General features: G+C 51.7%; 8 protein-coding genes across 8 annotated transcripts; 4 read left to right on the forward strand and 4 right to left on the reverse strand.

Annotated features, from left to right (window-relative positions):
- Positions 1-831: 831 nt before the first annotated feature.
- On the forward strand, positions 832-1,597 carry SODALDRAFT_340434 (cellulose-growth-specific protein; the record flags this gene model as incomplete). Its single annotated transcript, XM_028612950.1, has 2 exons — positions 832-883; positions 978-1,597. The coding sequence occupies 2 exons, from the start codon at positions 832-834 to the stop codon at positions 1,595-1,597; spliced, it is 672 nt and encodes a 223-aa protein (XP_028466052.1).
- Positions 1,598-2,108: 511 nt separating this feature from the next.
- Positions 2,109-5,848, forward strand: SODALDRAFT_360589 (hypothetical protein; the record flags this gene model as incomplete). The annotated part of the gene is made up of 22 exons (XM_028614285.1): positions 2,109-2,133; positions 2,230-2,256; positions 2,326-2,358; positions 2,399-2,492; positions 2,604-2,737; positions 2,777-2,842; positions 2,918-2,991; positions 3,093-3,194; positions 3,236-3,276; positions 3,368-3,424; positions 3,555-3,675; positions 3,737-3,809; positions 3,934-4,025; positions 4,128-4,198; positions 4,310-4,522; positions 4,579-4,682; positions 4,771-4,809; positions 4,902-4,955; positions 5,176-5,183; positions 5,236-5,278; positions 5,319-5,618; positions 5,661-5,848. 22 exons carry the CDS (start codon positions 2,109-2,111, stop codon positions 5,846-5,848), a joined length of 1,959 nt encoding a protein of 652 aa, XP_028466053.1.
- A 472-nt stretch (positions 5,849-6,320) lies between these two features.
- Positions 6,321-7,266, reverse strand: SODALDRAFT_360591 (hypothetical protein; the record flags this gene model as incomplete). The annotated part of the gene is made up of 6 exons (XM_028614286.1): positions 6,321-6,387; positions 6,481-6,632; positions 6,705-6,793; positions 6,834-6,955; positions 7,074-7,095; positions 7,209-7,266. 6 exons carry the CDS (start codon positions 7,264-7,266, stop codon positions 6,321-6,323), a joined length of 510 nt encoding a protein of 169 aa, XP_028466054.1.
- A 115-nt stretch (positions 7,267-7,381) lies between these two features.
- SODALDRAFT_379443 (hypothetical protein) lies at positions 7,382-8,949 on the reverse strand (the record flags this gene model as incomplete). The annotated part of the gene is made up of 6 exons (XM_028615041.1): positions 7,382-7,651; positions 7,776-7,865; positions 7,951-8,161; positions 8,241-8,336; positions 8,451-8,494; positions 8,592-8,949. The coding sequence occupies 6 exons, from the start codon at positions 8,947-8,949 to the stop codon at positions 7,584-7,586; spliced, it is 867 nt and encodes a 288-aa protein (XP_028466055.1). The 3' UTR covers positions 7,382-7,583.
- A 210-nt stretch (positions 8,950-9,159) lies between these two features.
- SODALDRAFT_379444 (hypothetical protein) lies at positions 9,160-11,388 on the reverse strand (the record flags this gene model as incomplete). Its single annotated transcript, XM_028615042.1, has 11 exons — positions 11,320-11,388; positions 11,114-11,216; positions 10,757-10,819; positions 10,600-10,637; positions 10,503-10,532; positions 10,239-10,350; positions 10,024-10,088; positions 9,856-9,946; positions 9,759-9,778; positions 9,344-9,526; positions 9,160-9,194 (listed from the first exon to the last, which is right to left on the reverse strand). The coding sequence occupies exons 1-11, from the start codon at positions 11,375-11,377 to the stop codon at positions 9,160-9,162; spliced, it is 798 nt and encodes a 265-aa protein (XP_028466056.1). The 5' UTR covers positions 11,378-11,388.
- A 17-nt stretch (positions 11,389-11,405) lies between these two features.
- Positions 11,406-14,748, forward strand: SODALDRAFT_360594 (hypothetical protein; the record flags this gene model as incomplete). The annotated part of the gene is made up of 7 exons (XM_028614287.1): positions 11,406-11,476; positions 11,637-11,711; positions 11,785-11,874; positions 12,600-12,619; positions 13,475-13,630; positions 13,779-13,873; positions 14,470-14,748. The coding sequence occupies 7 exons, from the start codon at positions 11,406-11,408 to the stop codon at positions 14,746-14,748; spliced, it is 786 nt and encodes a 261-aa protein (XP_028466057.1).
- A 506-nt stretch (positions 14,749-15,254) lies between these two features.
- On the forward strand, positions 15,255-17,198 carry SODALDRAFT_279291 (hypothetical protein; the record flags this gene model as incomplete). The annotated part of the gene is made up of 2 exons (XM_028608158.1): positions 15,255-16,961; positions 17,019-17,198. 2 exons carry the CDS (start codon positions 15,255-15,257, stop codon positions 17,196-17,198), a joined length of 1,887 nt encoding a protein of 628 aa, XP_028466058.1.
- Positions 17,199-19,493: 2,295 nt separating this feature from the next.
- SODALDRAFT_360597 (hypothetical protein) lies at positions 19,494-21,239 on the reverse strand (the record flags this gene model as incomplete). Its single annotated transcript, XM_028614288.1, has 9 exons — positions 19,494-19,608; positions 19,689-19,877; positions 19,992-20,046; positions 20,100-20,189; positions 20,278-20,315; positions 20,443-20,508; positions 20,593-20,679; positions 20,719-21,049; positions 21,191-21,239. The coding sequence occupies 9 exons, from the start codon at positions 21,237-21,239 to the stop codon at positions 19,494-19,496; spliced, it is 1,020 nt and encodes a 339-aa protein (XP_028466059.1).
- Positions 21,240-21,481: the final 242 nt, after the last annotated feature.

The raw sequence follows: 21,481 nt of genomic DNA on the forward strand, positions 1-21,481 counted from the left end.
GTCCCTGCGCGACGCTTTGCGGTTTGCAAAGTACGAGGGTTATACGAAGAATAACGTGGCTGTGCTGGCGCACGACGATATCTTTTATGGCGCAAGTCGACGGGCGGCTAAGCGGACGGTCTTCTTAGCTTCCCTTACTGCAGCCAATCAAAGCGGCTGATACCCGCTGTCATTTCCCTTTTAGGAAGTTGACCGGACCTCGGGTCCGAAAGCCATCAGGGGTCGACGACGGAGACAAGTTTACCCACCGTAAGACACGCGTCAGGACCACGAGCATATATTAGGGGAGGTACTTGAGTTCGACTCCATGATGACCGGCAAGAGAGTCCGTCCTTGACTGCGGTATTCCAAATCCGCCATTGGATAATGATGGGGGTCATCCGCGATTGCTAATATGGTTTCCCGCCTCTGGGTAGCAACCCTTGTCGAATCCCCTTATCCAAAACCTGGTAATTCAGGGATCGGCAATCTCCATGCCTATAGTAGACATTGGGCCGTAGGGGATAAATCGCGACCATGGCGGAACATGGCATGCTCGGCGTCCGTGATCCCGAACCACTGACAGGGAAAGGATCGGGGCTTTGGGGTCTGTTACTGGTGGCATTTCTATGATGCTGGATTAAATCAGAAAATGACTATTCGATTACTACTGAGGTGTATTATTTTGGCCAACTATTTAAGAAACCATAGCCCCAACGGCTCGTCATTGTCAAGACTCAAGGGGTGTGATGTAAAAAATCAAGACTCAGTAGAGAGACCTGCCATTGCCATTGCCATTGCTATTTCTACACTGGCACCAGCTCCAGTGATCTCACCATACAAGCCGCAACCATGAAGTCTTTTCCCCTCTTGCCCTTGCTCGCGACGGGCTCCCTTGCCCACTGTCAGTCTGCTTGAGAATCCCTGGCATATGCCATCCAAGACTTGAAAGTTCTGCACCTGGACGCACAATATACTAACACCAAAGTCCCATCCAGACTACTTCCCGAACACCATCGTCGATGGCGTACAATCCGACGACTGGGAGTTCATCCGCCAAACCCAGAACGTTCCCGGCTCTGAGCCCGTCGAAGACCTCGACTCCAACCTCCTCCGCTGTTTCGAGGCTTCTGACCGCCCCGCCGCAGATGTCCTCTCCGTCGCCGCCGGCGCCGAAATCGGGCTCAAGTCCAGCAACAGCATGGGCCACCCGGGCCCTTCGCTCTTCTACATGGCCCGCGTCCCGGACGGCGAGGACATTACCACCTGGCAGCCCACCGGCGACGTCTGGTTCAAGATTGACCACTACGGCGACCAAGGCGGCGAGTACCCCCAATTCGAGACGGAGATGACCGAAATCTACACCACTATCCCGTCCTCGGTGCCCGACGGCAACTATCTCCTCCGTGCCGAGCATATTGGTCTTCATGTTGCTGGCGCCCCGCAGTTCTACATTGCCTGTGCCCAGCTCTCTGTCTCCGGTGGCGGCTCCGGTAATCCCAGCCCCCTCGTCTCGTTCCCGGGCGTATATACTATGAACGATCCCGGTCTCTCGGTCAATATCTATGTTGCTGATGGCCCGTATGAGTACCCCGGCCCCGAGGTGTGGTCTGGCTAAGTGATGGGAGTACCACTGTGGCATGACCGGATTGAAGACCCCAGTCATCCCTTCTTATATATAGACTAGAAACTCAAGATAGGTCTTGCGGCATCTCCTAGATGCTGCTAACGAACGTGATATCGAACCAGTTGCTAGAAGTCGTGCCCTTTCGAGAAGGACTTACAAGGCTCGTGCTCGATTCCACAAGACGAAATGCGTAGATGGGGTTAGCTGGCAGTCATGATATCGTTGTAAAGAACAAGAATTGAAGCACAGAGTCCTTCTTTGTGATTCACGAACCACTGTTCTTTGTCTTTAAGAGCGGTGTTCGCCAGGTCCGTGGTCTACATGTACTCTTTTGGCAACTTTAGAGTGCCTCGGCCGACTACCTACCAACGTAGTAAAGACATACCCAATTCGTCCGGTAATTTCCCCGTTTTAGGTCACCTTGTTCATATCTACAGACTGGCCATGATTCGTTGTCTTGGCCCCTCGACATCTTAACTATCGTGAAACGGAAGAAAAGTCCATGCCAGTGAGCTTGAGTCCTTCCCGTGCATTCTTAGGTATAGCATATTTGTGCACATGCATGCACACCGAGAAGCCTGTGCTTCGGTCTCTTAGAACCGTTTGCTGAAACCTGTGGGTAGGGACATCTGAGCTCCCTGGCGGTCTCAGTATGCCGACCTATATCAATAAACCTGGAAGGGCTGACGTGTAGCTCTGGAGACCTTCAACGTTTGTAGACAACATGAGCCGACTAATTTCCGTAGCCCAGAGTAGGACCAGACCGCTGAGACACTGGAGACTGGTGGCAAGTTCAACAAGGTGGAACCAGCTCAACCGTTATCAAAATTGACATGAAGCGAACCCTGAGTGTCACGTCGCCACCGGCCCGGCAGAAACAAGCATGGTAGTCTTAGGCCATGATGAAGGGCGGCGAATACATCAACACGTATTTCACATTCAATGATCTGCAATTAGTGGGCGAAATGGCCACAGGTGCTACGACTCCATGAATCAGGAGCCTCCGTATCTTCGGAAGTTCGGGGGACGCTTCGACGTTCATTCAAAATCACACCAACAACTTAAAACTATGTTGCAATTCAACTCTGATGGCTTTTGGTGCCCCCAAGGACTGGGCAATCTCAGGCACTAGTGGGTGTTAACCATGGAGGCTCCGGCACCGGGATTCAGAACAGAGTGAGAGGGGAGCACGCGAGGTGGACGATGGTTGCATCAAGACACCATCAGAAGATATCGGTGAGTACGCCACTCCCTTGTTTTGTTCCACTTCATACCGAATTTTGCAACACGGTCAGAAATACACCCATCCAGGCCCTTGCCACATGACCACCACGCCGCGGATAAGGGCTGCTGGGGAAACTGCTGGTGGCTCTGGCGAATTTGAGGTGCAAGTAAAAAGGTGGGAGCAGCGAGGATACCTGAGATCTGGGGGACACGTCCGGACATGCAGTGCTCTTCGGTGGACGAATTATTGCACATGTTATAGCTACCCCCGTGGGGCGACTGTCTGACCCTCGTTGCAACCCCTAGGCGGCGCCTCTGTCGTGGTACTGACTCCAGCCGAATTCAACTCCCCACTCGTACCCATGTGTGTACGACGCTTTTACCCCTGAGGACGTGTCATCGTAGAGCTTGGAAGACTTGAGCCCTCGTCCTATCGAAGATACCAAGTTGACTCTTGTCGATGATGGTAGAATATGAGATACGACAGTAAGAAATCGATCCTGGTTGACAACATCGTGCCAATGTTTACTGGTCGAGACTCGACTGGCTCGGTAATGGTGGGAACCGTGGAATACAAGCGGCAATGGATATCGGGTGCTGGATTGATTCAAAAAAAAACCCCCCAACGAGAGAAGTGCATAAATCAACGCTTCAAGCCGAAGGAATAAAGCACATGAGCCAGACTCGGATTAGCGATAAGCTACTCCCTAGACCGAGATTTCAGGACGTCCCATTCCGTCCTCGCATCCTCGGGGAGCCAATTTACACGCCACGGAACCAGGTATTTCAAAGGCGAGAAGCACCAGACCTCACTTGTGTACGTTACACAACGTCCTTACAAGTATGTGAGAGGGTCACACCAGCGCCAAAGCGAATTGACCCCAAAGCTTCCCCACAACCCTGCAGTTCCAAGTTCCAACCTTACCCGACACTGATAACCTGAAGAATACGGAGGGCCAGGCTCCAGCTACCATTCTCTGTTGACTGGTGAAGGATGAACCGAGGCTAATGAAACATCATGAGTTGGATTCACTAAAAAGGCCGAGAATGAAAAATCAGTGTTATTTTCTTTCGTTCTTAAAGAATCGTATGTGTATCATGAGCACAACTTGAAAGGGTTGGACGACGGCCCAAAGGAACCACGAGAAACTTGAAAAGGTCGTCGCCCCGGTTTCTTGGCGTGAGCACCGCATATGTCTGACCTACGAAGCAGAGAGGCCTCCTGAGCATTAAGCCTGTCATCAGCGGCGTCTCGCCTCCATAAAAGAAGCGTTGCATCACAATATTGATGCCCCAGTGTGACCGTAACCCGAGTCAAGTCATGGAAACAGGGCACGAAGACCCTGCCTCCACATTCAGGGTCCCGGTGTATGTATCCTGAGGACATGGCTACCAACAGCCCAAACAGAGGTTGTACTTTGTAAAGGGTGCCGGCGCGCGATGTCCTTCCCGAGGTTGTCCCAACTCCCAACCTGACAGGTCAGGTAAGATGATCGAAAGATCGAAGAGGGGGATCATACTTGCGGCTCCGCTCCCTTACATCTGTCGATCAACGTTGTGGAACTCCTGGAAGGAGGCGTTGCTGGAAACAATTTCAGCGTGGTTACTTCACTATGAGACCCCTCTGACACAAAACGATGCTGCCTCCAAGGGACTATATTTCGTACCCAGTGACACCTGCCGTGGCCCTTGGTAACAAGCAATCCGAGATGTTGTCCGAGATACCAATGGACTCACCGTTTTATCAGGCCATCTTCGCATGAGCTGAACGGACTCCTCCTCTTCACCGTCACTTCGAGCTACCGGTTTATTTACCCTCGCCTCATATGGCGTAGTCGCTTGCCCAGAGCAAGTCCGTACACTCCACATTCAACAAAGCTCAGAATCCGAGGCTCGTCCGAGGTTTCATTGACATTGTGGGCAGACTTACTTACCACTAGCAAATTCAAAGGAGAAGATGCTGGCCGGGTATGTCCCTTGTGGGTTATGACGGTAACGGTGGCTTGCCCTCTGGGCATAACGTCGTCTCTTTGCGCCCTCCATTGAACCTAAAGTTGACTTCCGACTTCAGGCTGCATTGATCAGTACCCCAAGCAGCACGCATTGCTGGAACGCAAGGGACGACGTGTTGGACATGGGATGGTAGCGTGGCTACAGGGCATAATAAATAAGATAGCAAGCAGTATTGCTACCAAAAGGGGCTCCGACAGTAAAGCGAAGGAATATCTCCGAATAATAAGATATTGACGGTCTATGGACAGTCCTTATGATTGAATGACAGGGTGGAAACATTGATACGTGCATAGCTAACCATCGAAAGTCAAAACGTCATACTAACCTTGCAGTCAACGGCGTGTCCTTTCTTTTCGCAGCTCCGCCCCTATATAACTAACACACATGTGCAGGCTCAGGTCATCACACTGTGCACGGCTCACGCCTTCACGACTGGTGCTCGAAATCTCGAGTTGACCGAGGCTCAGTGCCTTAGATAGGCGCTGGACCGACCCCTGGCGACAGGAAGAAGAGCATGGGCCCTGGACCGACCTCTCCGTCCTCTCGGACCTAGTGCCGGCGAGCGTCTCGGGACGCGCCAAAATACTACCACGACACCTTCCGGTTCACCCACCAGAGGAACCCCAACTCTCCCACCGAGCTTCCTCGGTAACCGTGCAAGGAGCGGTGCGCTCACATGACTTCTTCTTTCGGTGGTCAACTATCACCCCCGACTCCCCCGACTCCCCCGACTCCCCCGATTTTCACGAGGCGGCGAGCACGGCCGCAGGGCAAGGTATCGCAGGAATTGCGGGGAAAGACGAACGAACGTGGTGAGTGCGCCAGCCGCCACCCGAAACATCGAGGTGCGTACAGAAAGTGCTGATTCCCGCCGTTTTGTGTAACTACACCGGTGAACGGGGGCGGACGGTGAAACCATTGAGCTCCATTGAGCCTCGACTGCAGGTCTGCACCAACTTGTCGTACTCGAACTCTCTCCGGCCGGGCACAAATGCGGGGGTGTGAGACCATCATGGGCCTTTCTCAGCTCCATCAAGGGGGAATGAATCGAGGAGAAGCAAAGCTTCGGTTGGGGAAATGGAACCAAGAATTCAACCCTCCGACTGGGGCGAAAGTTGCCTGACCCCGGACTGTCGTATCGCATATATAAAGCCATATATATGCAGGGTTCAGGCGATTGATGTTCTAGACGTTCCGATGGTCGACGGTGAGTGCGGGGAAAGGAACGTTATGTCTGTGGGTATTGGGGGGTCGGTGATCAATCGTCTGGGGAAGAACAATAGATTCCCATCTGAGATGTGTGGTGATCAATCTTTGTTCTCCTGAAACGTCACTCGATCTGACGTTGGACATGATTAAACATCCAGAAGGCATGGCGTTCTCTCCCCTGAGACAGGGGGCTCTCGTGGTATGGGATTAGTCAAAGTCAAGCTCTGACTAATTCCATCCAAGGCGACAGTTCTTTGAATCAGCCTCATCAGTCAGGGAGACTCCCAAGCCAGTGCTGGGGGACACGGCACCCGTTGCCATGGCCCATGGGCGCACTGAATCACACCACCCATAAGTTCATCCAGCCACTTATCCTGCGTTGCATGCTTCATTAGCAAGGTGGCTTGCGTAGATGATTGCGAAGATACCTTTGTGGGTTGCTTTCCTCCATGGTTTGCCTCTTTTGTGGCTTATGCGAGGAATGAAAATGCGACCCAAACGTCGAGGCCGAACACCAGACCATCACAGTCTCCCGCAGAATGAGAGTTGAAAGTACCCGAGCCAACCAGGCACCTCGATTCTTGTGAAGCGAGGCACCCAATTAATTAGAGCCAGGGGGTTTCTGGTCTGGGGACCTTCCTCGTCACATCACCTTCCAATTACAGGACATTCCTCTGAGGGATATGCTTGAATCCTTGATAACCGATTCTCTCGGGTCGGGTTTCGTGAAGAGAGGTACGGCTTGCTATTGAGATAGCCAGCTGGTAAGCACTAAGCACACTCTTCAAGGAAGAATACGCAGCCGACAAATCCTGCACATCGTCCAATATAGAAGCCCGAGGGTTCCCCGTGAGTCGTGACCCAAGTGATATCCGGCTCGTTTCTCCAGGGTCTTCGTGTACTCTACATTGCATGATGCAGAGCCGGCCTGGTAGAGTGGACTCGAGGAAGGTCAATTCATAGGCGCCTTTGATGTGATAGCTTCAGCCCGAGAGTCCTGTATAATTTCGTGGAATTGCACCGGGGCCTTTGTTCGGGGACCGCTGGGGAGCGGGTGTGTCTCAACTCTCTATTCGATAAATGGCGCGGGGCAACCAGTAGCGTGTTTCCATTTGGACAGGTTGTTGGAACTGGAACGTACAACGTAGGTATGTACTTTCAGCCTTGGAGTTGCCATCAAACCAGGTGACCAATTTGCTCCGTTCGATCGACATGGGGATTATCCGATTTAGAGAACCTCTTGAAACGTACCCTGACGTCATGAAGGCTTTGCCCAGGTTTCGCAATCTGGAATCACTTACCTACGGGGATATTCACCCCGCCCCTCTTCAATTACGAAGTACAGACTATAGAGTAATTACCTTACTTTGCAATGACTCCTTATTTGTCTTATCTACCAACTGCTCTGCACGCCGTATCCGCCATTACTTTGTGCGAATACCTATCAGTACGCCTCTGCCAGGGTAGAAAAGGTTGTGACTACCTTAAGGTACTTTGCTGTATACCCAGGTAGACATAGTGGCACAGGGAATCAAAAGACATATACTCCATTGACCCTCTTAAGACTCTGCAGACCGTTCGCTCTGGAGAACTCGTCACCTGGACCAGGTGATGTTGAGACATGGGGAAAGATTAGCGTTAGTCCGTTACATGTCCGATCCAACTTGCCCGCCTTTCCAAACTCACGGAGTAGAGTCGGAGAGACAGTGCATACGAAACATACCTATCTGCCCATGTTCCCACTTCGACAAGGGATCGGAATCTCTGAGGGATTGGATGAAGAGAAAGGTGGCATGCCGGGGAGGCGGTCGGTCTATTACGGCATGCATCGGACTTCACCCCGAATATCCAGATGGACAATATGACTGGGGGTTTGCTATGGCAAGCAAACTTCGTACCATCACCACAGGACGGCCAGGACCTCCTCATGGATGGTGTCTCATGAATACCCCCATCATCATGGCCTGGACTTCCCATGTGCAGACTGCATTGCAGCCTGGGTGAACCAATCAACATCCTGATGCGAGCCGTGACGAGGGAAGAAAGTAAAACAATGGGTGGTCCCGCGGGGGAAGCATGGCAAGAGAACATGGCAGGGCGTGCGGCACCCTGGTCCCAACGGATTTGACATCCCCCCCGGCGGTAAAATGAGCACAGACTCGTTGGGTTAAGGATAGGCTTGGTTGACGTTGTTGAATGCCTCCTCATCGGTCAAAATAAGCGACGTTGGGAACTGGTTATGACGGAGGGTCGGGTTCGGAGACTTAATAATGGGCGGTTGGAACTTGGCGGGGGATCAACGAGCTCTACCCATCCGTAGACTGCGCGCTGTCGCCCTCCACTTTGTAAAACCCTGGAAGGCCGATGATTCGGAAGTAATCAAGATATACGTTGTGACTTCGTGGTCCCCCCTCGGTTTATCTGCCATGCCCTTGAATCCCCCTTCATGAATGCGGCCCGTTAAGAAGTACGATGTAAACCATGGGCCGTTATAACTGGACGCTAAATCACATCTGTCCAAGCTTCTCATTTAAAACACTTGCATACTTTTTAAGCAGCTGGCTCGTGCGTTTCCCATCGAGCGCGTCGTGGTCTCGGCCTTCAGAATAGAAAGAATTGCTCGCTCGGTATGCAAAGTGATTCGTCGACCGATACTTCGATGCGTTCATGACGTCAACATAAGATGCCAAGGAACATATACTGGGCCCCAGAAGATGTTCTTTTTCTTTTCTCGATGGGCTCCACCCCTGGGACTTTTGGTTGTGAGTAAGCATGCACACTATTGTCCGTTGGGCTAGGGTTTGCATTTCGCCAGTTCCTTGTTTTCTGCGAAGTTTTACTGCGCATTGCCCTGGCCTGGCTTCCCCGGCAAGGCGGAAAGCCCACGGAGGTGCCATGGCAATTGGCTCGTCCTAATGGCTAATTAATGGCTGGCTCGCTCCGGATCTCGGAACCCTTTTTTTTTTTTTCTTTTTTTTTTTCTTTTTCTTTTTTCTTCTTTTTTTTGGAACCCCCACCAAGAGAAGCCACTTACGGCTTTACCTCACGGACTTCAAAAATGGTCAAGAAAGTAAAGTAAACCGCGTCAAAAAGAAAATTGTTTAATTTTATTTCAGCGAGGTGCACCCCTTGTCGGAAGCCCCTGCCCAGAGTGTACGTATGTACTCCGTATCATTCGAACTGCCTTCCAGGTTGTTCAATCAAACTCGCATTCTATTCTCGGGAATATGGAGCTCGGCCTGTAATTATCTACAGAGTGCGATATATGTACGAAGTACATAAAGGTCGCACGAGTGCAAATGGGGCCTGCCATGCGGGCTGCCGCACTTGCCGATCTTCCCCAGATATGGTATCCAATGCTAATGGGCGTGGCTTTCGTACTCCGTTCTTCGTACTCCGAGAAGAGGACAGCGGCACTGCCATGCCTGGTCTCTCGACCCTGTCGACTGAGCGTTGCAATCTCGCGAAGCGTGCCTAATGCACGTTCTGAAAATCAGCCAACCCCTCGCCTACAACGTACATCGACGTCCGATCAGGCAGAGGGGTCCGAAACAACGCGCCCGTACGATTGTGAGGTTGTTGATTGATAGAAGAGAGCTCCCTAGATACCGTAGTTAAAGCGGTGGAAATGCTATAGGCCCTAGTGGCTAGCCCTGTGCGGGTTACGTGACCCGGCCTATCAGGCCCCTCTTGAATTATCACCTACTGCATTGGATGTAGCAGCGGCTGCCAAAACAGAAATCCTTCGGTCTACTTCGTAATTACTAGATATCGCTGATGGGCTTGGAGTGCGGCTCCGCCACCCTTTCCAGCTGTTGATACTGTTGATACGGAGACGGCTTATATTTCCCAACTTGGGGTGATCGGACCTCGACACCAAAGCCACACTAGAGCCTGCGCACATCGTGGGGCGGGAATTTCAAGACGATATGGACGCTACAGACTTCACGAGAAACCATAAATTCGCGCACCCCGTCCTAGAAGTAATGAGAGGAGAAGTGGCCTCAACTCGTAAGTGAGGTTCGACCAGCCAACACTTGCAGCGACGAAGTTCCATTGTGGTGGTCCGTTCGCGTCGGTCGGAAGTCCAAAAAAGCGCAGTTTCAGCCAGTCGCGCGATGTACATGTTCGGGGCAAAGAAATGGATGGGATGCGCGGGAATTAATTATGAGCCAGACTACCTTACCTAGCCGCAAGCTCGAGAACGATCCTCATGCGGCGCCTCATGCGGGACGGAAGACGTTGCTGACAAAAGCGGGGTCGCTCGAGCATCGGATAACGAACAAAAGGATTGTGAGCTGGACATTGGTGAGATTGAATTGCGAGATGATGGGCGGCAAGTGAGTGTAACGGTCGAGTTGCCAGTGTTGGTGGTTAAGTCGCAATAGCTACACACATCGCATACATAGGTACCTTATGTACCTTTGCATGTACGTTGTATGAAATATACTCTGGTAGTTATGGCGGGGGTCGGCAGTCGCTGGAGGGGTACGTGCACCTACCCTTACGAAGAAGCATGGATTACTTACGTACATGAAGCTACATACGGAGGGGTGTGTGGCCCAGCGCAGTGGGAAAGCCTGTTCTACTCGGCACAGGGTGCGAATGCAATCGCGAGGGGTGTCAGGCCACTTAGTCCAACCAACGGCCGGCCTCGCCTAAACATGGATATGTTAAAGAGGGCGGCTAGTCATTAGTTGTGACAAGGTGGAAAGTGAGAACGTTCGGTCTGCATGGCTGGCGGCGTCGTTGAGATCGAGCAAGAGTCTGTTCATGTTCATGCAGCTTCTGTCGAGTGCATCGAACCGCTATTACGTTCGCAGTCCGGCTTGCATCTTTTGAGAGATCCTTATCATAGGTAGCAAGACGGAGTTGGAGACGGCAGTGATAATAGTGGTGGGTAGCGACGGATCTTTATCAATGCATTATAGGTAGGCGGTTGGATTAAGTGTACCGTTGTAAGTTTTGTTCCTAGGTTTGTACGATACGCGATAAAGAAAAAGAAGAAAAAAGCCGGACTGGACGATAAGCCCACCGAGTGGACAAGGGGGGGGAGCTCACCCACGCGTTTTCTCCACTTTCCAGAGTCCAGACGCCGATGATCCCGGTGGGGCCATCAAGCCAAGGAGCTCGCGACCGTCCGGTTCAAGGGGGTGGCCACGTTCTAGCCAATAGGAGCAATTATCCGTCCACGCCCCTTATCAGCCCTCATCGAACCATGCAAGAAGAGAAAAAGACAAAAAAAAAAGGGGGGGGGGGATACGTACCAAGTAAAATCCTTCGGTGCCCATTCAAACCTTTTTTCTTGGCCGTCCGTCGACTCATGGAATGAGTAATTTATGAAGTACGAATAATGGTCATCGCTCTTTCCATTACGAGAGCCAAAGCCAATATGGATGGGCGGGAGGCGGTGAATGGCAAGGCGTGTATCCGTACCTGGACGAAAGTTTCTTCATAAGGTACGAAGCGATATGATCCGAGTTGGATGATGAAAAATGGCGGGATATCAAACGCAAAAAAAGAAACCCGACAGCAAGGAGCACTTATATTTACTTCGTAAATTCTATGCTACACGGCCTTCCAGTGGCGGACAGGTGCACGTGCTCGCAGTGACCAAGCGTTGGCTCGAGAACCGGAGAAGTGAGCACTGGCATCAATCGTGCTGGCGACATGCCTCGAGGGGTACTTCTTCGTCGTACGAAAAGAAAAATGAAATCCCAATGCTGTGCCAGGTATCTGCAACAATTAAGTGGTCTGCGCTTCCCTGCAAAGAAAGCCAGTGGCTTTGCGTCCCAGGCCTGGGCCATGCGGGCTCCACCACGGTGACGCCCGGTTCACCGGGCTGGGGCCACACGAGGGATGACATTGCGAAATTTTTTCACATATGGCATGGATGGGGCCGGCTGCCTTATGTACGGGGAGGAATCGTGTAAAAAGGAGTTCGAGAATGAGTCCATGACTGCTATTATCTCGTATATACGGTACTCTCAATGGCTTATCGTCCGCCTCTGGAGCTGTGCGACGGCGAAATACCTAGCGAAGTACAAGGGAACGAACGACGTCATTTTACCGTTTTTGTTTTTTGTCGTCTCGAACGTCGAAGAAAGAGCCGTGGTCGCTGGGTATCAAGCCACAACCACGATACGGATAAATAGTAACAGATCGCATGTGTATAATAATCAGATCAGATCCGACAAATTTAGCCATTTTACCACTACTCTGTCTTAGGTATCTTCGTAATCCGGTGGTCTTTCTTCTCTTATGGTCCGATGGTTGAGCGCTAGCCGGACGCCGGAAAACGCCATTAAAACCATCGAGATCCTGATAGCTAGGCTTATATATTAGGACTTCTAGGCTCCTCGCACACTGGTCCTTACGGGATGGGCGTGATCGGTCCTTACCCCTTGTTAAAGCTCTTCAGCGCTAATCAGAGGCCTACGAAGTACGAAGCACAGATTACAAAGTACGAATATCTACATCGCCACGGCCTTAGATTGTCCCCACCCCCGGAAAGGTCTTGCCGTGCATGTTGAGACACTGGATCCAGATTGCTTGCAGTGCAGTATGGTATCTAGATATAATAGGGGCTGCTCAATGGATGGATGGAAAGAGCTCTTATGTTTTGAGTCTGGGCATATGTAGGTAGGTACATACAGTAGAATGGTGCATGCATGTCCGAGCCGTAGGTAATAAATAGTAAATATGGCTGTCGCACGTACCGGCACCGTAGCCTGCAACAGAATTTATTCGTATTCGTACGGTTATGGTTGACTTACTGGGGCTGCTTTTCGTCTTGTTTTCTTTTGTTCTTTCTTGCTACTCTATTTTGGTTATGCATGCACATTTGTATACTAATTGTTCTCGAAGTCCTCATACGAGTTCTAAGCGAGGACTCGCCATATTCTGCACCTCATGATCGCTTCAATTATAAGTCTCTGTCTTACCTGGGTACGATGCAATTTCTGCTTCCTAGGTTGTTAACATAACGTCAACTTGCGTTATGTACGAATAATACTTCGTACCTTGTACACAAGAGCCCGGGCCATCTCATGCATATCAAGCCACACGTACATGTACCGATACATAACTGAGTACATACTTACATACATAAGGTACATAGGTATGCATAAGGTCCGCAACAACGGGCTTGAACATGGGTGTTTTCTTCCCCGATTCTATTGACATTGACCCCTAAGCCCAAGACCAAATAAACTCGAGATATCAATTCATACGTGCCATTCCTTACCTCATCCCGCTCGCTCACCAAAGCGATCGCCTTATCTCAAGGCACGGTTGAAAACGAGACCGCCTCACGGAACGCCAGAAGGCCTTCTTTTAGACGCTTCGCCAAGCCAGCGGACAAGTTGCTTTCCCGTGGAGCTTGATGACCTAGCGCCGTCGCGCTTGACTCTTTTGCCCCAGCCCGCCCGTTTACCAAAGGTTCCTACGAGGTAGGTGCGCCGCACGGCATCTGGGGTCCCTATCTCACCCCCTCCCTCCTCCCCCTGGCTGGTGTGGTGTCATACTCGTCGGGTCGCCCCCTCCCCTTGTCGTCACCTTTTTCCAACATTTTGTCTTGTCGGCCCATTGCCGTACTCCGTTACAGCCCACTACTAATTAGAACAAGTCCGACTTTTCCCACCTCGCCTTCCCACTCCAAAACGTCAACTCTTTTCGATCAAATCTACAGAAAATACCCTTCAAGATGTTTCGTGACACACTTTAGCAAACCCTCAAATCGTATTTACAAACAACTATCCGATCATCTACTTACCTTGGAGTCCCCCCTCCCCACTCAAGAGCGTCCCCTTGCTCCGCGGCGTGCAACTACACACTTCCAAGCTTGATTAACCTTGGATCTACAAACTCACCGATATCGCGTCGTACCCCTAAGATAATTTTCCTCAAATTCACGACCTCGGTCGCGCCATCCACCCTCCCCTTCCCTCTTTCCCCGTCGTACGGGTAGCTCACCCACCCACACCCACACCCACACCCATCACCCATCACCCATCACCACCCCTCCTCTCTTTCTTCCTCTTTGGCCACCCCCACCACCCCCTTGCCTTCGACCTACTTCGTAGATCCATCCTCGCATTGCTCCACTCGCATTGGAGTGATTCGAATTCTACGAACGACACTACGCACGCTACCGCTTTTTCATACAGCGCTAGCTACCGCACTAGGCACTTCCGCCAAATAACTACCTGGTAGGTAAACTTGTCACTGAGCAAACTGCCTCCCTTATTATCTAAACCCCCGTCACCTTCGTCCTATTATTCCCCTCCTCTTGCAAATCCACAACTCTGCCTCCCATCTCTTGTCCTCAATGGGTGGTCAGTATTGGGCTGACAATAACAGAAAGGGCAGGACTCACCCATTATACTAATCGTTCGTCTCTCTGGAACCGAGGACAGAAAGATCAACTCGATCTTCGCATCGTCACAGTTCTAACCGATTCCCCTGCTCCGACCTGCTCACCTCTTCGTCGTCCTCTCCCCATCTTCGACGGAGACATCACATCTCCCTGGCCGTCGCCGAATTTTCTTCGACGAAACCAGTTCGAACTCCCAGAACAGAGCGAGTTGTCTCACGCACCTCTGTTCCTGACATTCCTGGGACCACCGACGCACGCGACTCTAGTCTCGCATTGTTTGCTGGAATATTGCCAGTGCTTGACTCTTGCCGTTGCCTAGTCGCCCTAGCCGTCCTTTTTCACGTCGGTCAACCTCTTTATAAAGTAAGTATTCTACAACCGGCACCCTCGACCTCTTCCACCTGTGTCGTCGCTGTCTTCGGAACACAGCATCACAGATCCTTCAACAGAGTTTTCTTTCTTTATTTGTTCATCTTTTCTTCGCCGCACTCTTTTGCATTATCCTTTCGGCGATGCTTCTTCATACAGTTCCCTAGGCGAACCCACGTCCTAGTCCACTCATTTCCTCCGTCTTTAGTATTTCTCCACGAATATTTCTAATCTGGTTTTCTTTCAGTAGGCTTCCGATTCTCGGCGCCGCGTTCTGATCAGGAGCCGACCTCGTTTCACTCCTAATGTTCTCTAGCTAAACATACCACCCCAATCGTCGAATATATTAGGCATCTCTTGACGCCTCGACTCGAGTTGTTCGATCCGGGATCATCAATCCTTCACCTGCCAATTCCTTCCTTTTACCCTCCATCGGGGCTTATCTCGCCCTTGGGAATGCCTTACACGCCGCCTTCCAATTCGCGATCTCCCGCCCACTCCACACAATCATCGCCCGATGTGAGCCGGCGACCGTCGGTTCAGAGTGGCTCACGCCCACCTCTGCCGCGGTCGACCTCGTATCTCACCAAAAGTCGGCGTACGCCCCCCGTAGCTGTCGGGGGGGATGGCTTCCCCACTCCCCCCGGCACCTGCGACGACCTCCAGGACCTCGCCGTAACCGACGATAGGGGTATACATAATGGTGCTGTCACCTCACCTCCGGATTCGATGTCGGGGAGCGACGAGGAAGACAACAGACCGCGTGGTCTCCACTTCGGCACGACTCTGAAGGAGCTAAGAGACGCTGTCATCTCCCTGCGCAGAGACTCTGACCCAGATATCACAACCCTGCATGTGCCGGACCGGCAGGGCCCGACTTCCAATGGCATCATTCACAGCTTTAGCACGTCCGCGTTGGATCAGCTCCATGCCTCGGAAAGACGGAGGAGCCACTCGAGATTCTCCAGTGACTCCGATGCTGGGTTTTCTCATTCGGCCAAGACTTCCACCACCGGCTCGGAAGAAGAATCGGAAGAGGACCGAGGGAGCAAACCCCCCATGGTTCGAAAGAAATCCGGGGAGCTTGTTCGTCCCGCTCTACGCCCTCCTTCTCGCAAGAGGCCATCGAGCATGCCTGGCACGCCGACATGCAAGGCTGTCCACTTTGATTCCCACCTGGAACACGTGCGGCACTTCCTTCAAGTCGACCGCCCGCTCGCCGTCAGCGCAGGGTCATCACCCGTCGACGATTACGACAGTGAGACTGAGTACCCATTTACGACCTTGGACCGCCCCGACTCGCCCACCACCACCACCACCACCTACCAGTGGGAGATCGTGATCACGAACCCTCCTGTCGACAGTGTCATCCGCAAAGCGCAACCCGTGCGGCTTGAAAAGGTCTGGCTCTGGCCTGATCAAAAGTCTCTGGTGGGATCCATCGCAGTCGCGAACTTCGCTTTCCAGAAGTCCGTCACCTGTCGTTTCACCCTAGACTATTGGAAGACCACATCCGAGGTGAATGCAGATTTCGCACAGGCGATCAGTGAGAAGGGCGCTCCTCACAGCCACGACCGTTTTACCTTCGCCATCAAGCTGTCGGACACGGCGCATCTGGAAACCAAGACGCTTTACTTTTGCATTCGGTATAATGTCATTGGCCAAGAGTTCTGGGACAACAACGATCACGCCAACTTCCAAGTCGACTTCCGCAAGAAGCCCGTCCCGCGAAGCGGCAAACGCGGCTTGCCAGGCGCGACCAACAGAGCTGTGAACGGCGGCGGTCTTCCCCGAAGCAACCGTTGGGGAAACCCTTCGCCTCTCCCGAGTCGACCCAAACCGAGGCCCACCTTGGACGATATCAATGGCTCAGACAGGTACAGTTTCGGACAGTCTATGGACGAATGTCGCGGTGGGCGCCGCCCCCGCCTAAAGCACAAGTCGTCTGAAAGCGACAATCTCTCCGGCCGGGTGCCTGCTCCCAGCGGCCAGGCCTTCTCCAACCGGTATGACTTCGGCGCTTCCCTCTCGGCTGCCGTGCAGGCTGCCAAGGACGCCCTGGGCAAAGACAAAGACCGTAACTCGGGCGGCCTCTATATGAAGAGCTCCAGGCCGGCGTCGTCTGCTCCACAACAATCCCCAGCACCTAACCCACCCGCTCCTGTCAGCGATCCGTCGCCTCCCGCTTCACAGAATGATGCACCCGCCTCGCAGAATCAGAATGTCGCCCCCACCCTGCCTGGGACCGGCTCATCCACCACATCCCTGTCCGCATCCTCGTACCAGGAGATGGTCAACAAATACTGCTTCGTACGTACTTCCCGCGACCACCAGCCAGAGACACCTGGTCTTAGTTCCGACTATCCCCGGGCATCTCTTCTCTCTCGAAGCCCTTGCTGAGTGCTGACCGTTGTCCTCTCTGGCCCCGCCTGCAGTATGTATCGAAGGATCCGAGCTCTCCCCGCCAAGAGGGTACACCCAGGGGACGTAGCTTCGAGACGGTGGAGGATAGCTTCGGTACCCGAAGCACCAACAGCAGCTCTAGCTCGAGTTCGCATGCCAGCCCCGTCATCTCTTACCCCACTGGCCCGGCTCTTCCCACCTTGCATGGCAACTTGTTTTCCTTGTCTTCCTCCCCTGCAGCCTCGCCTCAAAGAAGCCCCAACACGCCCTCGAACTCGGGCAGTCGCACGTCGTCTCCGACTCCCATCATAAGCGGGTTTCCCCGCTTGGCCGGCACCTCGCCCGGCCTCTCATATGCCGAAGAGTTATCCGACCGATTTCCGTTCCTCGGCAGCCCGGATATCTTCGCTACTCCGGACTCTCACACGCCTAAAGCGATTAGAAGTTGACGAGGTTGTTTATTACGGCACAGGACAACAACTATGCCGTTTTTGGACTCTAGAATTCCTTTTTCATACAAAGCATGGCGGCAGACTTTAATCATGATTTGGCCCCGTTCGCTTTATCGTTGGTTCGGTTTTTCTTTTTCCCCGGGGGGGTTCTTTTTCTTTTCCTGTGCGCTTTCCTTGTGTTTCAAGATGGTTTAGTTGGCAACATTGGCCTGGTACGTTTTTACATTGCTTGGCGAAAGGATCCTCAGCTGGACCGGCAGGCAGGGCGTTCAGGGGCATTTGACAAACATAAGGGCAGTGGGGTCTCCAGTGGGAAATTGGAAGGGAGTCCGCGGTGTTCTCAGATCGTTTTCTTTTCCGCGGAGGACTGTACAGTTAAGGCGATGCGGAAGTTCGGAACGGAGACCCTGGACTTGCCACATAAAAGGAACAGGGCGAAGGAATGACTAGGACAAAAGGGAAAAGAAACGGCCTCGGCTTATCGGTTCTTTCGATTAGTAGCTCATGATGAACAAGATCCTCATGTAGCCTCGAAGTAATTACTGGCGTACGACGAATGAAACTATTGTTTAGCAGTGACCAAAGTTGATGTTTCTCTCTTCCACGCTTCAGATGTGATCTAGGGTATATCGATATAGCTGGTTGCATTCCAGGACGGCCCGGGGGGCATTCTGGTTTGACCAGTTACTGGATGCTGGTGTGGGAGTGTTTTCAAAATGGAGGTGGGTAGATTGATGTTGAGAGAGTTGTTATTCTCTTGAATCTTCAGACAATCAAAGTGTCAGAAAAGCGACCACTTAATAATATTCGTTGCCAAGCGAGATATTCAGAACGTAGGAGCATATTAGTTGCCTGGATCTTGGTAACTGGTGCAAGCTGGTTAATAATGCTCTTATGACGTTTGTGATGGACTATACTGTAAGGACTGGAAAGTGGTGAATTGCAGCTTGAAGAGAGGCATGCCTGTGGAGCAGTTTTTTCCCGTGATGTTAGAAGATAGGATTGTTCAAGACCTATCTATTATCATGACGTCCAATAACAAGAAACTCGAGTCTTAGTGATAATGGTAAGGTGTAGTTATGGGGCATAGATGATGATAGTGGAGCGCAAGTTTTCACTTCCAGTATCAGCTGTTCACGTATACCCAATCTATATTGCCTCGTCATAATGTCGTTCGGTTTATTCCAGGGAATGTCCATGGTAGTTTGAGCCCGGGAGTTCCAAATCCGCAATCTCAACGTCTTCATCCCTCTGACGTGGATTACAATAGGCCATGTCTACTAGGTTGATCAACACGCCATCCCCAAAACCGTGACGAGGATGAGGTATACAACATTCGCAATGGCAAGAACAATAGAAGGTCAGTGATTACTTCCTATACATGACAAGGCATGTACTGTAGGGCTCCAGGGAGAGCGCCGGGCCGCCATGAGTTGAGGGTAAGTAACATAGCCTAGTTGGACATAGTTGACCGGACATCATCTATGCGGTGCGGGCTTTAGCCAGCATCAACTCTTCAACTATCACCAAACTTCTTCTTCGCTCAAGCTCATGTTGCTGTTTTGTTCCGCGACAGCACTTCATCATAGCTTTGGCATCGAAACCCAAACCCACAAGCAAGTCCTAGATCGCCAACCTGACGGTTACTTACCCTCTGTACACACTCTCTGGATCTAGCAGTTGAGATATATTGATATCTTGTTGATTCCTAGAGAATCTAGTCAAGTATTCTCCTCCCAGCATCCCCCTTCTTGCCCTCCCAGGCAGCCGAGAATATCACATTCTAACACCAAACACCAGCCACGATGTGTAGGGAAGTCATGTTCACATATGATTGCAATCACCGAATCGGCACCAAGCCATACATCGAACGATGCCCCAAGGCCTTCGCGACGAACAGGGACTGTTGGGCGAGACCCCGCGGTCCGGACAAGAAGCTGCCTAGCGGTGCGGGACTGTGTGCTCGATGCCGTGGGACGGAGGTTACTCCCGGTACCGTTTGCAGGAAGAACGTTGCGCAGTCAAGTTCGGGCACCGATAGTGGCGGTTCTCCAGCTGGAGACGAGAATACTCCTTCTTCTGCCAGTGATTAGGAGCTATGAATGCTGTCAAAAGTGGGCACGACAGGAAGGTGGAGTCGGTAACGGCAAGGATAATAGACATCATGGTGAGCACGGCGTTGGTGGATAGTGGGCGTACGGACATTCGGCTCTTTGGCCTTTCACTGGGAGAAGCATTGGGATACAGGTGTATCAGTTGCCATGAGGCCACTGGGAAGACTACGCGGTGGGCTCTGATGCCATGCCAGAGTTCTGGTTTAGATGTTAGACGTAATTACAAGCCTTTGCATTTGTCATTCTTGCGCGGCTCGGATCTCTCAAAGGTAGTTACGACTGTAGCTGAACAAGCGTCGTAGAACGTTTTGGCTAGTGGTGGGCGTTGATACCTTTATACATCGTCTTAATCAAGATGCAAGGCGAATCTCGAAATGGATACAGCGGATGGGTGGTTAGAATAGCAGGGGAAGAGTTTTGCGCTGTTAACCTTCGAGCTTTTGTATCATTGTCAGAGGGTATGTGTCTCTTCATGCTATAAAGTATGAAAGACAGGAACTATCCTCTTACGGGCAACTTCACTATGAATTCTATGGAGGACCGACTTTCTGCAGAGTCTGAAGATGTTGATATGTATGGGAACGGGTCGCCTCGCTCTTTACTAGGCACTACGCCGGACGTAGAGAGAAAAATAATTAAGCAGAGACACAGGTAAGCTTTCGTCTATTGCTGCACGGGAAATAGTCACGAAGCGACACTGTTCTAGTTGTCATGTTGGGGAGAGCTCCTTCGAAGTTATGACTCGCGAGCAGCGCAGTTGTTCTTCTTGCCAAGAACTCCGACGAATTGGGTTATTGTATCTACAAGTCCCCCTGATGTCTTTACAATCCTGTCCTGAGACAATTCATAAGCATTCTAGACCTTGACGATGCGGGATGGGAGAGAAATAAGTCCGTGATACCCTGGGTGACACTTGATGAAGGAAGGGACAGTTCCCCCAAGTGCGATTACAATTGAGTATGAATCTGTACGATGACAATAGGGAGATATATGACAAGGAACGAAGGAGACAAATAGCCCAATAATTGAGTTGAGTTGCCTTGCGTCCTTGTGCATGAACCACGAAGTCCAAGATACGTCCCAAGGGATCGGAACGGTGTGTTGGCGGTGAAGACTGTGGAGTTCTGGTTGGTGGAACTGGCTGCAAGTTGGCTCAACTCGTTGATGAGCTGATCTCTCAGGAAAAGAAAGACACGTATGTAGAGCAGTTCGCATTCATTGGTTTGTTCTTTCGGGTCATTGATTGAATGCGTGATCAATGGCATTACCCTTACATTACCCTCTATAAAACGCAGAGCTGGCGTGAGGGGAGAGAGACAATGTTGGTCAGAAACGAGTTGGTGATAAAACCCCATAAGGAGTTGGCTCGGAAATATAAGAAGACGGTGCCACAAGGGTCAAAGACTTATATTGGTCCGTGCACCGGTATTGTTTTGAAAATATGGATGGGTTGATGTGGCGCAGGTTGCCATGGTAGCCGACTAGGCCCGATAAGGTAAAGCGTTATGCCCGTTCGAGGAGAGAAAACATCAATACGGAAAGATAATGCAAATAATACAGATAATGCAAATAATGGGGCGTCGCCCCCGCCCCCTTCGGGGGGTGTTTCATGGGCACTTCGGGCGACCAGCCACGTCGGTGTGCCCTGTGTCCTCCTCCTTCCGACATCCACAACGACAACCAGCGACGGACCGACGATAACGTCTCGACGGCG

The sequence above is a fragment of the Sodiomyces alkalinus genome (assembly GCF_003711515.1).
Source record: "Sodiomyces alkalinus F11 unplaced genomic scaffold SODALscaffold_6, whole genome shotgun sequence".
NCBI classification, from domain to species: Eukaryota; Fungi; Ascomycota; class Sordariomycetes; order Glomerellales; family Plectosphaerellaceae; genus Sodiomyces; species Sodiomyces alkalinus.